Source organism: Gopherus flavomarginatus, chromosome 10, assembly GCF_025201925.1.
Source record: "Gopherus flavomarginatus isolate rGopFla2 chromosome 10, rGopFla2.mat.asm, whole genome shotgun sequence".
Classification (NCBI taxonomy): Eukaryota; Metazoa; Chordata; order Testudines; family Testudinidae; genus Gopherus; species Gopherus flavomarginatus.
In genome coordinates this window covers 6,567,405-6,585,069 of record NC_066626.1, presented here as the reverse complement: position 1 = coordinate 6,585,069, position 17,665 = coordinate 6,567,405, and the positions used below count along the sequence as shown (strand labels likewise).

The 17,665-nt window shown below is 43.4% G+C and overlaps 1 protein-coding gene across 1 annotated transcript in view; it reads right to left on the bottom strand.

Moving 5' to 3' along the window:
• The window catches only part of AGAP1 (ArfGAP with GTPase domain, ankyrin repeat and PH domain 1), a 672,695-nt gene that overhangs the window by 415,909 nt on the left and 239,121 nt on the right, over nucleotides 1-17,665 (bottom strand). Inside the window, exon 3 of the mRNA XM_050915972.1 lies at nucleotides 310-397. Within this exon, the coding sequence (XP_050771929.1) occupies nucleotides 310-397 (88 nt within the window). The remainder of the gene's footprint in view (nucleotides 1-309; nucleotides 398-17,665) is intronic.

Below are 17,665 nucleotides of genomic sequence, written 5' to 3'. Positions count from 1 at the left end.
TATGAAACTGAGATTAAGAACATTTCCCATATGCACAAATACTTCATGGGAAAGAATTTTAAAATGTTAAGATATTACAAAAAAAGAGGTATACAATTGTTGTTGTTGCTGCTACTTATCTCCACTATGACAAATGTTAAAAGGAAACATACTTTATTTTTTTTACCAACATTGCAGAACAACCAATGATGATTTTTTTTTTACTGTACTATTTCTGTATGATATATGAAAATAGGGATTAACAGTGCATTGCATGAAAGCAAAAGAACTAAAATCAGCATGCTTTTAATCATCCGCATATCCACTTACCTTCAGGAGATTCCTCCTGGACATACGTGCCAGTCAGATACCGGTGCACAAGTGCAGACTTGCCACTAGCTAAATTCCCCACAATTCCCTACAATGAAAAGATGATACACATTGAGCAATAATAAAATCTTCTGATATTTAAAAAATATAACAAATAGTATGATTTGTATAATTTTATTTAAACAAAGAACGTCTCAGTCCCCCAAAAGCAGATTTAATATTTTAACATCTATGTTTAGGAGAAATACCATTTATAAGAAAAACAAGGAATGTATCTCAGAACCCCCAAAAAATTCATTGTGAGAGCACATCACATACATAGTGCAAAAGGAATGCCATGAGAAGTGAAGCTATCTATAGTCCTTTCCCTCTACTCCTCCTTAGGCACACACAACACCAATACTGTACATCATATACAATAATGCACTGCAATCTTAGCCCACCCACCGACCCCCAAGGATGCCAAACTTCCAGAACATTCTTTATTCAACTGCATATCAAGATTGAGTAAAAAATGAAGTAACATTTATTCTATCCTTCATGCTTTTTTAAAAAAATGCAACTTATCTAAAGCTTTCAGACCATGTTGGACTATTTTGTCCATTAACGTCAATTATCCCAGGTAGCAATTCTGGTGTAACTGCTGCCGCAGAGTCAGCAGAAGAAACACTATTGTTATGAGTCACACAAAGGAAATTTTTATTTGTTAAAAACCTGCAAGTAAGTGGCAGTTACAATTGCTCTGTTCGCTTCACCAAATTCTTGCTTTAAAACTACCCCTTAGGTAGCCCATTTACTTCACTTTCTGATATGCTGACCCCTACACTCGGAAGAAGCACCCTCTTGTGCATCTGTCAATCATTCCCTTGTATTCAAATTCCTCCTTAAAATACAGTTCTGAAAGTATTTACTTGATCATACCTTTTTGAAAAGGTGGAATACTATACATGATTTCAGGACGACACTTTTTCCTGGTTCTCCTTTGAGAGTCTCAACTGTTTTATCATCCATCTAGTTCAGTACGTAAGCTCCTGGGTCAGTGACTGTGTGCCACTGTGCACTTTTGATCTCCGAACACAACAGAGGTGTTCAATGAACCCATAATAAATTAATAGACATTCTATCCATTTTATGGAATCCTTCTTATCAGCATGCTGAAGTAAGGTGGTCTTCCTAATAAAGTTTGTTCAAAACAGCAGGTAGGATGCCAAACAATCCCAAAGTGACAGTTTGGGGAGAAGTGGGCTTGGGGAAAGCCTTATGATCCTGGATCTGTTCTCCCCCACCACAAACATACTCCAGTAAAGAACTAGGTGAAGATAGCTTCCTGAAAGCTGCTCACTCTCCTTCCACACTCCAAAGATTGCCAATAATGCAGTTGTGGAAGTATCTTAAGCATAGAGCTCATAATCAAAGCTCATAGATCCAGCCCTTGTCCAAAAGGCCATAGGTGCAGGGAATGATGTGGACTATAAGAAGGGGAAAACATGAATAAAAGCAGAAAGGAATTTAGATAGATAGACAGACAGACAGAAGGAAATGGAGGGATCAAACCTACTGCACTGGGCCACAGTGATGGGGGTTGGGGGTGGGGAGGAGAGCTTGAAGACAAGCAGCTTGGAAGTCGCAGCAAAGAAACTAACAGGATTATGTCAAGGGAAATGCCACTGTATTTACAAGCGTAGGTGCTACCAACCTAAGCAACAGACCAAAATAAATAAATCCCAAGTAAAGCTGGAGCTAAGTGGTAGTAGAAAGGCCGTCTGTTCAGTAGGGTTCTGTGTAAACTGACTTTGAAAAGCATTTAAAAGGAGTACACCGGAAGCTTTTAATCTAATTTTCACCCAAGAGGAATTACTGAGTACACTGGTATATGCAAAACATCTACATCTAAAAATAAGTGTGAGGTAAGATTCTTGACAAGTTCAATCACATGGAGAGCTTGCATTTGCCTCATTCTCAAACACCAGCTAAACAAAAGGACGCGCTCTGTAACCTGTGACATGGCTTCAACTGAAGGCAAAAACGTCTCTAGGTTACTGCTAGAGGTAAAAGCGGAAATCCTGCTAAGACTGACAGGGCATGCCAATTCATTTGGAAGATTCCTCTCCTTCCCCCCAAAGCATACAAGACTGCTACATAATTGTAACGGGTTTCAGAGTGATAGCCGTGTTAGTCTGTATCAGCAAAAAGAACGAGGCATACTTGTGGCACCTTAGGGACTAACAAATTTATTTGAGCATAAGCTTTTGTGGGCTAAAACCCACTTCATCAGCTGCATGCACTGGAAAATACAGTAGGAAGATATATTTACACAGAGAACATGAAACAATGGGTGTTGCCAAACCCACTACACCGAGAGTGGTCAGTTAAAGTGAGCTATTATCAGCAGGAGAAAAAACAAAAACCTTTTGTAATGATAATCAGGATGGCCCATTTCAAACAGTTGACAAAAAGGTGTGAGTAACAGTAGGGAGACAGTCTCTACGTAAAAGAACAAATGGACACAAATCAGACATCAAGAATTATGTTCAAAAACCAGTTGGAGAACACTTCAATCTCCCTGATCACTCAATTACAGACCTAAAAGTTGCAATACTCAAAAAAAAATAAAAAATAAAAAAAATAAAAAAGCCTCAGAGAAACTACTGAATTGGAATTAATTTGCAAACTTGACACCATTAAATTAGACTTGAATAAAGACTGGGAGTGGATGGGTCATTACACAAAATAAAACTGTTTCCTCATGCTTATTTTTCCTCTACTGTTACTCACATCTTCTTGTCAACTGTTGGAAATGGGGCATCCTGATTATCACTACAAAAGGTTTTTTGTTTTTTTTTTTTTGTTTTATTTTGCATGCATCCGATGAAGTGGGTTTTAGCCCACAAAAGCTTATTCTCAAATACATTTGTTAGTCTAAGGTACCACAAGTACTCCTTGTTCTTTCTACATAATTGTGTGGCTGCAAACATTTTGGGCCAAACTTTCAAAACTTGTCTCTGAAAATTGCATCCCAGGACCAACCTGCATGAAAACAAACATTTATTTGAACAAATTGACTTGACGTCTCTAGTTACGTAACTGGCATAGGGTGAATTTGCAGTCTGGCTGAAAACGTGACCTTCAACATTATTTCTGTAAGTGGAGACTACCTGGTTTGACAAGTGCTGTTTAGCCAGGAGCTCTCTTTTTTGAGCAAGATCTTTAATGGAGATTGTTTTTTTTTTACTGTGTTTTTTTGAGGGGCGGGGAGGGGGATTTTGGCAATACATTGGGCCTTGAATAAGAGAGCTTGGGTAAGAAAGGAAGGAGAATAGGCTCTCTGAATAAAAGGGTCATCTGTCTGAAAAGCACAACTAGCAGGACCATTCTGAAGTGAATGAGAACCTCCTTATGTCCAGAATTTCCCCAGGATCCCAAGAATCAGAGGGAAGGAAAATATCTGCCTGGCTAAGTCTGGGAGGTGGAGGGAAGGCACTGAGCTTTAGTGTCCCATCTGCTCCCATCTTAACCCCCAAGGAAGAGGATGGAAGTCCCATGAGGCAAACAGAAGAGAATAGGCCTGCCATACAATACCTAAGGTCTACTCCAGAGTCACTGCAGCCCCCCAATGAATTGCTATATCAATTCTGCCACCACAGTGGCAGGAGCTGCTGTCTCACAGCAAAGGAGGCTGTAGTTGAGAACATGAGCAAGTGTGTGTTGATTCTAATGTAGGCCATACTGGCTGTCAAAAACCTAGAAGTCAGTTAGAGGTGGAACTGCCTGCAACAATCAAAAACCCATCAAATCAGATTCCAGAATGACAGAACAGAGGTAGAAAGAAAGGAAGTCTATTTTTACCATGGCGAGATATTTTGTTTGTTTGTTTTTTAATCTACTCAAAGACTTCAAATATTAGAAAAGACATTTTGTTATTTCTCAGGCTATGTCTACATTACCGCCAGATCAGCGCTCTGGTGATCAATGCACCGAGGGTCGATTTAGCGGGTCTAGTGAAGACCCGTTAAATCAACAGCAGAGTGCTCTCCTGTTGACACCAAAACTCCACCCAGAATGAGAAGAGTAAGGTACGCCAAAGGGAGAGTGTCTACCATTAACTCAGTGCGGTGTAGACACCCCAGTAAGTCGACCTAAAGTAAGTCAACTCCAAATACGTTTTACACAACTCCAGCTATGTGACTCTTAGGACGACTTACCGCAGTAGTGTAGACACAGCCTTAGTCTGCACATCAGTTCTCTAATGGATGTATTCATGGCCGTTTCCAGATTTCCATAATTACTTTACACCACTTGAAAATCTCTGCTGAGTGCCACACAGTATGCACAAAAGATAAGGTACATACCCTAAAAAGCTCACAACCTAACTGAGAAATTATGCTACCAATTGGTGGAGAAGAGGGCAATGAAACAGCAGGGCAGGACTAGGCAGGAAGGACTGAAACGTCAAGAGTAAGGGGTCACTTTAATGATGTCTGCAACAAATTGAAGTTTATTTCTTTTAAAATCTGTATCAACTCCACTGTCATTTGATGCACACAGTTGACCAAGGAAGAAAAGCACACACAATGTTCTGGTTGTGAGACGTAACATTATCTTTTGGAAGGGTCCCAGTGAGGAAATGTAATTATGGTCCAACAGTTCATTCAATAATTGTGGTATATTTTCCCCACTGTTTTCTTTTTATGTATTTGTTTCAAGTCCTAAGCATTGTGGATGGTGGATCAAAAGCATTACACTTCACAAATGTTATTCATTGCTATATTTACACCGTTAATATACAAGCTTCTCCAAATCTTACAACATAACGGAGTGCCCACATTCATTTATCATACAAGGCTTCACAGTTCCAATGCAGTAACTCGTCACTTAAAGTCTTCCTGGTTAATGTCGTTTCGTTGCTGATCAATTAGGGAACATGCTCGTTTAAAGTTGTGCAACGCTTCCTTCCAACATCGTTTGGCAGCTGCCTGCTTTGTCCACTGCTTGCAGGAAGAGCAGCCCGTTGCAGCTAGCTGGTGAGAGCTTGGAACCAGGGTGGACCAGCAGCCCCCCTACCAGATCCCCTATCAGCTCCCTGCTCCTCTAAGTTCCCTGTTCTGCAGCCACCCAGCAGGCTATCAATTGCCGACAGTTCAGCTGTCCCTCCCCACCACTGCCATGTGCTGTTCCTGCCCTCTGCCTTGGAGCTGCTCCCAGAGACTCCTGCTTGCTGTGCAGGTAAGGAAACTGGCAAGTATCAGAGGGGTAGCCGTGTTAGTCTGGATCTGTACAAGCAGCAAAGAGTCTTGTGGCATCTTATAGACTAATAGACATTTTGGAGCAAGAGCTTTCATGGGGGAATACCCACTTCGTCGGATGCATGTGGTGGAAATTACCAGGGGAAGGTATATATAAGCAAGCAAGAAGCAGGCTAGAGATAACGAGGTTAGTTCAGTCAGGGAGGATGAGGCCCCCTTCTAGCAGCTGAGGTGTGAAAATCAAGAGAGGAGAAACTGGTTCTGTAGTTGGCAAGCCATTCACAGTCTTTGTTTAATCCTGAGCTGATGGTGTCAAATTTGCAGATGAACTGAAGCTCAGCAGTTTCTCTTTGAAGTTTGGTCCTGAAGTTTTTTTGCTGCAGGATGGCCACCTTAAGATCTGCTATTGTGTGGCCAGGAAGACTGAAGTGTTCTCCTGCAGGTTTTTGTATATTGCCATTCCTAATATCTGAGGAAAGTGGGACTGTCAGGGTGTTCCCCTCCCCCCTACTCCTGCACCCCACTTATTCCTTCTCCATACAGGGGCACAGATGCAGAGAGATACAGAGAGCTTAGGGCAGCAGCCGCTGTCTCAACTTCCTGATCCACTTAAAAAGAATGGGTCAGCTTACTTAAACGAGCAATGCATCTTTCTCTCTCTCCCACGCACAAGGTGTGTGTCTGTCTCTGTCTGCTATGCTTTCTCCCTTCCCTCAAGTTCGTGCTGCCTTGTGAGAGAGGCTACACTAACAACGTGTTAACCCTTGAGGGTTCAGACAAGTGCTAGTTCATCATTTAGCAGCAAGGCATTCCCTGGGAAATATCCCTCCCTCTTCCACCCTCTGACTTCACCACCTCAACCACGCTTCACAATCATCATAGCTGTGGACAGTATTCAACTGCTTGTTTAAAACGTATACTGTGTATATCTATATAATATATAGTTTTTTGTCTCGTGAAAAAAATTTCCCTGGAACTTAACTCCCTATTTACATTAATTCTCATGGGGGAATTGGATTCACTTAACATCGTTTCACTTAAAGTCACATTTTTCAGGAAAATAACTACAACATTAAGTGAGGAGTTACTGTATTTTAATCCATTGGCTAAAAAAAGGCATGATGAGTGTAAGTAATACACCTGACTTGTGGAATGTGTTAACTACTCCTGAGGGCATTTTGTGACAAAAAGTTAAAAATTCTGTGCACAATATTTTAAAATTCTGCAAGATTTATTTCTCAATAAATAAATGCTGAGGCTCAGCAGCCTCCCTACCCCGGGACACGGACTCAGTGGTGAGGTTGCACGTGACCCTGGCACAGCACAAGGCCTGGGCCTGCCACAGAAACAACCAGGGGCCCTGCCTTTCTGTGCCGGGTGTGGGGCAGGTAGGCTCAATCAGACAGGATCCATGTGTAGGGTGAGAGGATTCTGTATGGAACAATCTTGGTGCAGGCAGCTCAGTGGGGGATCTAGGTGAGAGAGGTTCTGGATGCACAGAGGCTCATGAGGAGGGGCGGTTTCAGGTGCAGGGGCAATGGGACTCTACAGGGGCTTCCAGGTGAAAGTGGTTGGGGCTCAGCAGAGGCGTCTGGGTGCAACTAGTTGGGGCAGTGGTGTGGGGGTCTGGATATGGGGGCTCAGGGAAGTGCAGGGGGGTGGAGCTCATAAGGGTGAGGATTTGAGTGCAGGGAGCTTAGTTGGGGGGTGGTCTGGGTTCAAGGGTGGGGGTCCGGAGGCAGGGGGTCTGGGTGCAGGAGGGGCTCCAGATGCAGGGGTTGAGGTTCAGTGGGGTGTGGTTCAGGTATGGAGGGATGGGGGGTTCTGGGAGTATGGGGTGAGGCTCGGTGGGGTGTCTGGATATGGGAGGTCCAAATGCACAGGGGTTGAGTGGATGCGGGAGCAGCTCGCCGTAAAGTGGCCCCTCCCCGGAGAGCTGATGACCAACAGGGGCAGGAAGCAGGAGAGGATGCTGAGCTTTCTGAAGCTGGCGGAAATTTCTGGGGGTGGGTCTGACACAGCCCCAGCCACTCCTTGCAGGGAAAGAGTAAACCCCATCCTCTCCCACCTCCACGGACTAACAGCTTATCCCAGCTCAGGTGTCCCCAGCCCTGCAGTGATCTACCTCTCCTCCAGCTGCTCCAGGTGCCTGCAATGATGTACCTGCGCAGCTAGAGAGTGGTGCATGACTGCTCTTCCAGCTTCCCTTTGCTTCCCTGTCAGAAGGTCTTTTTTTGCAGGGAAGCAAAGAAATCTGCAGAGGACATGAATTCTAAGCGCGCGCGCACACACACACAGTGGAGCACAATTCCCCTAGGAGTAATTAACACAAATCATTTTATCCAATTAGCTAAGGCTAGTGTGTAAGATCAGTTTTACGTTTCTAAGTATTGACTTGGGCTCATTCTTCCCATAGCAACAACATTCATTAACCCCAGGAATCCTCCAAAAATAGTTATCATGGTTCTTCATCAAGTCTACTTCTGTAACACTTCATTTGTTTATTCTCTGTTCTAGCTTCAATGATTTAAATGGCACCCTTTGGCACTTAGTTACACCCTCCGCTCAATCTCAAGGGGAGATCAGATTCTTAAAAATCTCTTCAACTCAGCTGCCTCCATCTATGAAGTGTAAGGTTATATCTAGTTGTGTCCTCCATGTTCATGAATAAAAATCATTTTTCACAAAACTCAGGGCCCTTAACTGTTATTAATCACTGAAGATTGCTGGCAATAGAGTAAATACTGGGAAAATCTGATGCCCCGTACCAAGGAATTAATCTGTTAATCAAGATTAGCAATTGTGAGGGACCACAGGAACCACAAATACACCAGCCTGTTTTCACTATGTAGTTATCTTCCTGACTGATCCGTTTTTACTTTAAAATTTGTTTTTAACTGCATCAGGTTGATACTTTTGCTGAGAACTAGCATGCACAGACAACACAAAACATTCCCCTCCTCCACACATATGTACATTTTATGTAATCTGAGATGCCTTCATAAACCAGTTAGGAAATTATCAAAGGATTCAGACAAGCAAATTGTATGGTGCCTAGCATGTTTAGGAGTGGCATGCAAATGAGTTTGGAGTGCTTTTTTTTGTTTGCAGTGTTCCAGATGGACTAGACTATGATAAGGGTATAGCCTAAATTTTAAAGAACTGTGGAAAAACTAAGCGTGTTTTCCGGGGAACAGAAGAGTACAATTTACTGTTCTGTCTGATAAAAGTATATTCAACATATTACATAGATGTCGTCCGGTTTAGCAGATAGATACTGCAGGCATTCTATAGAACAGAAATGAAGGAAACTCCTGACAAAGAAAAAGGCTGGGTATTTATTTATTCCTTAACCGATCACAGCCTAGAGCTTTCCAACAAGAAAGATCATAGAAAGATACTGTTTGTGACTGGCTACAGTCTAGCTGCTGTCTGCTGTGAAGCTGCACCAGGCAGGAGCTTCTGAGGTCTTGACCATGAGGGTTATCTTTCTCAGCAAAGAGCATGCTCAGATTGGACAAAATGAAAGTTTTATGGGTAATCAGTGGCTGTCACAACAGGCAAGCCCATCCACAGAAACTTCTCTAAGATTTTAATATTTGTAACAGGATAGCACACTGACAGCACCCACTGAAGGACTGGTCAAATGTACAATGCATACACAAACTATACCTACCTCAAAGCACCAACAAAAATCTATTACAATAATACAACAGACAATTGACGGGGCCTAACAGTGATGGTTCAAAGAGGAGTAGCAGTACTGTAGAGTATACTGCATAGGAAGTTATTGTTCTGGTGAGAGAACAGTATTACTTCTAAGAGTCTTTTTCCATCCCAGTAAGATGACTGACAAACAGCTACCAGAAATAGGTGTAGTTCTAAAAATCTGCTTAGCTCTTGGAAGTCTAGGGGCTCCGGGCTGCTGGCCCCATGCTGCCTGCAGTCCCTAGAGACAGTTCTGTCCGCCATTAGGGATATTGTTCCCCTGTAACAGTCAGTCATTCTATACTAGCAAGTTGAAGGATGCTTGATGCTTTTGTGATTAAAACCTCACACTAGGAATCAAAAGATTTGCATTCTATTTCAATGACACTGCTAATGTGACCTCTGCCAAGTCACTTAACTTCCCTGTGCTTCCTTTTCTTCATCAGTACATAACACAACAACTACAGTAGATTGGGTAACACTAACTTCACTGACTGGCACTGCAGAAAAAACACCACTGAAATGTGAAAATACCACATGATGTACTATTCTGCTCCACTGTACATTAACACACTCTCCTGATGTTTAACTTGCAACTCCCAGTATTTTCGGGTAGCTTGCAAAGAGAACTAATGAAATCAGGAGAGGACAAGATAGAACTCTGTATACGAAGAGCCCAACGAAGCTAAATGAACAAACCCCAAATAACTTGTGAAAGTTGAGTATCAGAGGGTAGCCGTGTTAGTCTGGATCTGTAAAAGCAGCAAAGAATCCTGTGGCACCTTATAGACTAACAGAGGTTTTGGAGCATGAGCTTTCGTGGGTGAATACCCACTTCCTCAGATGCATGTAATGGAAATATCCAGGGGCAGGTATATATATGTGTGCTAGCAAGCAAGCTAGAGATAACGACCTCGTTATCTCTAGCTTGCTTGCTAGCACACATATATATACCTGCCCCTGGATATTTCCATTACATGCATCTGAGGAAGTGGGTATTCACCCACGAAAGCTCATGCTCCAAAACCTCTGTTAGTCTATAAGGTGCCACAGGATTCTTTGCTGCTTGTGAAAGTTGCAGGCACTGAGTACCTTGAATGAAGTTCTCAGCAATCTAAAGTATCAAGCCCCTAAGCATATATTTACTACAGTAAACATCTTCTCCTGTCTGCATCCTAATTGCTCCATTTAACCAAGGCTGTTAATATGCTAGTTTGTGACAGGAACAAATGCTATATGCTTCTCATATTTCCATTACATCCCTAAACAAAAGAGCCACAAGCAGACACACACAACCCAAAATTAATCTAAGTGGCAGTGAACATAATAGTGCTGTGGCACAAGAGAGACAGGTTGAGCAGTTAACATGGCCCTTCACTTCCTTAGGCATATTATGGAGTTGATCATTAGTCTGGGAACAAGGTCTGTTATAGGGCGATGATTCACTACACAAGTTCCTTCATGACAGCAGATTTATAGATTAAGAATGAATGTAGACTTGAGATGGAATTACTTGGCCATCCTTCCTGCTCGAGCACAAGTGCCACAGGCACAGCTGGTGCAGCTCATTTCAATTATATTTCAATAGTATAATCAAATTTCTGTTTTTATTAAACGGTAAAATGGAGCTTTGCTTTTAGCAGGGGCTGCACAAAAATGAAACCAGCAGAAGGTCATCGTAAGACTTGTACTGCCTGACAACCTGAATTTCATTCTCTGCAGCAGCTGCACATCAAAAGTTTGTCTCCACTACTTGCAAGACCCTGTCCCCAGTTTTATGGAAAGAGGAGGATAGGAATCATGGTGAAATGGGCTCTCATATTCAGCCAAGATGTGATCACTTGGCAATGCAAGCATTCCAAAAAGTATGGTACGTAAAGCAGACAGACAGCAAGGAGACAAGGGAAGTAAAGAGGAGATGTATCATGTGTGTCATTAACCATGGTTTAAGCAAATGATTTATCTATCAAACCAGTACAATTGCACAACAGAACACTGCTAGTAATAACAGAGTACACAACCAATTTCCCTTTATGTAGTTTATTTCAAAATTCAATAGGCTATTTAAGTATTAGCGAAAGTCAATCCGTTGTGGTTACACTAGCACTTAATTCAATATCATTTTGTTCTAGGCATTGCCATGTGTTTCACTCTCTGTGTAGCATGTACGCATCTGAAATAAAAACAAACTTGGCTGACTTGTCATTAACAGACTGTCAGCTGTGACGCTGTTCTAACCGATAGGTGGATTTGGCAAGTGCAAATCTACTGTTGCCGTTTCTTGCATGCTGGGATAATCTCCACTTTAACCAAGGCTTTTGGTGGTGGTGGGGAACTCCTACTCAGTACAGGAAAGTTTACTTAGTGAGTGAGGAAGTTAAACTAATATAATTTTGTACATTTCATTTTGTGCTCTGCTGATTGGAAAAGCTGAGCAAAAATGAGTGAATCTTAGCATAATCTTTTTAGTTTTTACCACTGCTCCTGCTGGAAACCTGCGCTATGCATTTTCAGCTGGTTTTAGTCTTTTCTTTTCTCACTTCATCTCAGCAGCAGAATTACATTGACTTAAGTTACATGGGAATTCAGCCAGCACAATTATTACATAGTTTGTGTGTGTGTGTGAACACTATGCTCTTTATGTTGGTGGTGCGCCTCCCACTAGAAGCGCTTGTATCAATGCAAAGAAAACTATACCATGGGTAGCTATCCCACTGTGCAACTTGCCACCATGTAGTGTAGGGTGTTTGGGGAAGGTTTTACAATGCCTCATAAGTCAGAAACAAGTCATACAGGGACCCTGGGGAGCACAGGTTCAACTTCCCATAATGCAGTGTTTTCTACCCCATAATCTTATCTGTATCCCATAATGTTTCACACCTTTCAAAATCACCCACCCAAACCTGCGTGTTCCACCTCTCTGTCCGCCATCTGTGACAGAAGCATGGATCCTGAGCAGCTCTGCACTATTGTGATAAACATGAGCCCAGGACAATATTTGCAGAGCCACAAGAGGAGCTGCGGGGAATACGATGATTCCTTGAAAGCTATATTGCTGTAGGACATAGAAAGAAACAATTCATGGTTGCTGGTGGCATTCATGGAGCAGCTTCAGACAGTGGAGTGTCAGTTTTGGGCCCAAGAAACAAGCATGGTCATGCAGGTTTGGGATGACAAGCACTGGCTGTGGAACTTTCAGACGTTCAAGGTCACATTTCTGGATCTGCATGCAGAGCTCCCTCCAGCATAGCAAAACCAAAGCGAGATCCGCTCTGACAGTGGAAAAGCGAGTGGTGATAGTACTGTGGAAACTTGCAATGCCAGATTGCTACCGATCAGTCAGTAATTGATTTGGAGTTAGGAAATCCAAAACAGGATCTGTTATGATGCAAGTGTGCAGGGCCTTTAATTGCCTCCTGCTAGGATGAACTGAGAATCTGGTCAACGTGCAGGACATAGTGGGTGGATTTGCAGCAATGGGCTTCCGAAACTGCGGTGGAGTGATAGAGGGCACGCATATCCCCATTTTGGCATCAGACCATCTTGCCATACAGCTACTTTCCCATGGTAATACAAGAACTAGTGGATCACTGGGGACACTTCACCAACCTCAGTGTGGGCTGGACAGGGAAGGTGCACAATACACGCATCGTTAGGAACACAGGACTGTTCAGAGAGGTGCAAGCAAGGGCTTGCTTTCACAACCAGCAGCTTACCACTAGCAATGTTGAAATGCCAACAGTGATCCTGGGAGACCCAGTCTACCCCTTGCTCCCATGGCTCATGAAGCCGTACACCAGCACACTGACAGCACCAAGGCATGCTTCAACTATAGGCTGAGGAGGTGCAGAATGACAGTTGAATGGGCTTTTGGGCATCTGAAGGGTTGCTGGCACTGTCTACTCAAGAGATTGGACTTCAGGGAAAAACATTGTTATAGCTGTTTGGTGTGCCCTGCATAGTATCTGTGAATCAAAGTGGAGATGGAGCAGCTGTCTGCTGATTTTGAGCACCCAGATACCAGGGCTACAAGAACAGCTCAACATGGAACTATATGGCTCAGGGAGGCTTTGAAAGACCATTTAAATAGTAAGCCAGAGTAGAAAGTGTTGCTGTAATTTACTCTACCTGTCCTTGCTCTTCTGAAGCCCTGTAGGAACCATTTGGTGGGGGGGGGGGGGAAATAGCTCATTGGTTTGAGCACTGGCATGCTAAACCCAGGGTTGTGAATTCAATCCTTGAGGGGGCCATTTAGGGATATGAGGTAAAAATCTGTCTGGGGACTGGTCCTGCTTTGAGCAGGGTTTGGACTAGATGCCTCCTGAAGTTCCTTCCAACTCCGATATTCTACCATTGCCAGTGCACCTATTAATATTGTTTGTGAACGATGCCGGCACCACTTAGCATATGTTGTGAACTAAAACATGAATTATGTTTCCAAAAACACATTTATTCCACAATGATACAAACAGAAACAATATTTTTAACTTAATACATTAAGGAAAAAGAACTTATGATGGGGAAAGAACAGTCATTTCCATTTCAAATTCATATACACCAACCATGTCTTTCCCAGGTCAGCATATGAGCAGCTGTGAATGCCTTTAATGTTCCCAGGGGTGGAATGGTAAGCACAGTGCAGCAGTCCAATGCCACACAAAATGTTAAGGGGCAAGGGGCACCGAGAGTTCCCGACATGCCATAGTTGCCTCTATATTCCCATAGTTGCCTCTCTCTATGGGCTGCAGAGAGAGGCAAGCACAGGATTGTTGAACCTGCAAATTCACCAGAGTCTGCAACATGTCTGTCTGCTGTCTGAGAAGTGCAAGCATCTCCAGCTGCACGTCCCTCTCCTTTTCCTGCAGCTTTTTCCTCTCTACTCTATCCCTCTCCATGCTGTCTGCAAAGGTGATCCTCTAAGCCCTGCGCTTTTATTGGAGGCAAAGGAGGCTTGCAGGCTGGCTCTCTTGGAACATGTCATCCCAAGTCCTTTTCCTTCTTCCCTTTATCCAGCTCTTCCATTCTGTTGGTGTGGATGGAGAAACTCTCATGGCCCCATTTGCAGCTGCTGCAGATACAATATACAGAAATACCATTGTCAGTGTATTCATGAGATAAACCAAAACTTAGGAGGCTGAACTCACTCTCTTCGATCCACACAAGTTGTTAGCACTACATTCTCACTTCTCATTGGGATTTATACAGCATGAGCCATGGCGAGCACAGCCCTGGGGTGGGGGGAAAATTGGGGAAATGAGGGGAGATAGCTCACAGGCATGAGTATGCGTGTACAGGGCAAATGAACTGAATATTGGCACCGTTTTCCTCAGGTGGTGGTGATATTAGCTGACCTCTCACCCCTGAGGGTAATGGAGGCTGACTGCAGGCTGGGACCCTATGCTGCTAGCCTCCATGCTGCAATGGTTCCCGCTCAAGTAATCGCTATGGGGATGGGAAAGTGTCCTACCACGGGAGAAGAAATAAGGCAGCCCTCCCCCGAAACGTACAGCAGCGCATTGCAGACAAACTCCAGGAAAGTCTCATCAAGCTATCTATGAAGATTCATGGGACATCCTGGGGCACATAAATAGCGTGTTCCACAGGGCCCCCTATGCCTAACTGTCGAGAGGGGGATGAGAAGCAGACAATAACTCTTCCTCTGCTAGTTGTTTCACTGCCTCTTTTAGAATAGAGTAAATCAATAGATGTGTACTGCTATTTTGTGGGTTCCATCCCTGTAATTTCAAAGCAAACAGCATACTTACCAGAGGTTCCTTCCCCTGCATCAGGATCGACTGTGCTGGAGTCAAAAACATGTCCTGGTTCACTGAGCAGCTGCCTCCCCCAATCACCTGTCCCCCCCATGCCACCCCTCCTCCACTTCCTCATCCAACACGTCCTCTTCACTGTTCACAGCAGAGGCCTCTGACTCTGGCTTCTCCGAAGTAGCCACAGGGCTCCTGGGAGTGGTGGTGGAGTCTCATCTAAGGATGGCATGCAGCTCTTTGTAAAAGCAGCAAGTTTGTGGCTATGCACCAGAACAATTGTTAGCTTCCCTTGCCTTCTGGTACGCCTGTTGCAGATCCTTGGCTTTCACACAGCTCTGCTTTTCGTCCCTCTTGTAGGCCTTCTCCTCCATGCCCTAAGCGATCTGCTCACAGATGACAGTGTTTTTACAGCTGGATCAGAGCTGTGCCTGCAAAACCTCTTCTCCCCACAGACCCAGGAAATCCACCATCTCCTGTTTTCTCTAGGCAGGGGAGCATCCGCAGCATGTAGTCAGCGTGGTCAGCTAGGCAGTTGTTAGGTGTACTCTCCAAGCCAGTCAACCAGGAAATGGAATTTCAAAAATTCACAGGGCTTTAAAGGAGAGATGCAGTTCTCTGGCCAGCTGGCTGCTGGGCAGCAGAGTTCATACTGGTGACCAGAGTGGTCAGGGTGGGGCATTGTGGGATACCTCCTGGAGGCCATTAACAGTTGATATAAGTAACAATGTCTACACTGACACTGCAACAATAACTATATCAGCCGTGACTCTACGCCACCAGAGGAGGTGACTTTATTAAGTTGGTATAACAAAGCAGTTAGGTGGGCGGGAACGAAATTTAAGTGTATACGCATACATAGCTATGTCGATGTAAGCTGTCTTGCATCAAATTACCTGTGTAATGTAGACCAGGAATAAATTCTTGCACAAATTTACAGAATCATATTAGTTTTGTCTTGCAGATTCTATTTTAAAAGGCAGCAGGAGAGAGACAGGCTCTGATCTGGTTGCACAAGAAAAATATGAGGCGGCAAGGGAACATCTTCATATCCCCAAAAGAGTGAAGGCAAAAGAGAAATTCAGACTATTCACCTCATACATACAAACAGCCTCTACGCTAACAAAAAATAGGATGGGGAGAAGATAGAAAAAAGATAAGGAGACAAGAGGGGGAATCCTGCACAAACAGCATGAGATCCTGTTTTCGGCTTTGTTTTCACTGAGGGATAACTAACACACATCAGCTATACTGCTGCAAAAACCTAGTCGAGACAAGGCACTGGAGTTTTTTTTGTGACGTAAATAGGTGAGGTCAGCCACAAACGAGGGTAGAGCATTGGCCCTGACTTTTTACCTTGCAGGTAAAACCACAATGTGCCCTGTCTCCACTAGCTATATTTCTGTAACATCCTAATGTGTATTAGTTATCCCACAGTAACAATGAACTTTTTGGGGGGCAATGAAGCCAAAGCCTCTGACTAAACAAAGGCCCCTTACTTACCTCGACTCCTCCAACAATGCCTGAAAGCAGCAAGCATATGTAGTATGCCCAGCTTTTTGAACTGGTTAGTCCCCAAGGTGTTAAACTGTTGGGGAATAGCCAATGCCTACTGTTAACTAAATGTTTGCTACTGTAGGATCAATTGACATATTATGTATGGTGTAACAGTTTAATGCAGACACAATAAGTCTATGACCAATTCAATGAGATAAAAAGAGGTTTGTCATAAGAACCCTACAGTCAAAGGAAACTCAGAGGAGGCTGCTCTTGTGTTTCTAGTCCCACTGTTACTTATATATCCTAGAACAGACACACAGCTGAGAGTTCACAAGAGAGTTACTGATTCAATTCTTCTGGGCCACAAAAAGATCTTTTTCACTGTAACTTGCTTTATGCTCTGGACTTGAAAAATTACCACACTTAACAGACAGAGAACTAAACTCACTAACCAGAAATCACTATAAAAGTCAAATGTGCACACACAAAACAGTTCCCACCACCAAGCTGCAGACATTCACAGGCACTAAGTCTAGCTCCGTGTCTTAGTGCTGGGATTATTAGAAGGTTGTCCTCAGCAGGATGAACAGTTTGTGCTTTGTATTAGTATCTCATGGGTGCCTGATAACTTTGAAATCTTCCTGTCCCCATCTGAATGCTGGAAGGACGTTCTTTCTCCATCTTCAACCCAAAACTTGTGAAGGGGAGCTTCTCAGTTATTGTATCAACCCCCTTATCATTTGGGGAACTCCAGTTCCTGCCTCTAGTGTGGTTCTTCGGTTTCAAAACAGCAGCTCTGTGAAATTCCCTCATCTGTGCCATGCATTTTTATCTCCAGATATTCCTTTCGTCAATGGCATCTCCCACATACGCTCCCTTCAAGCTCAGCTAAAGTAATGCCAAAAATAAACCATTTCTAAAATGCTGCTTTAATTCGCATTCTTCTGGAACTAACATTAAGACAATTGGGTATCTTGCCTCCCACTAATCTCCAGTCTTTTAGAAAATCAAATGGAGTCCTGACAAGAAGCAACAGAAAAAATCATATCAGCCAGACAATTCATTTTGAAATTCTTTTTTAAAACTTGAGAGTGAAAAAGAATGGTCCTATGCAGAGACCCTGGAGGAATCTAATAGACA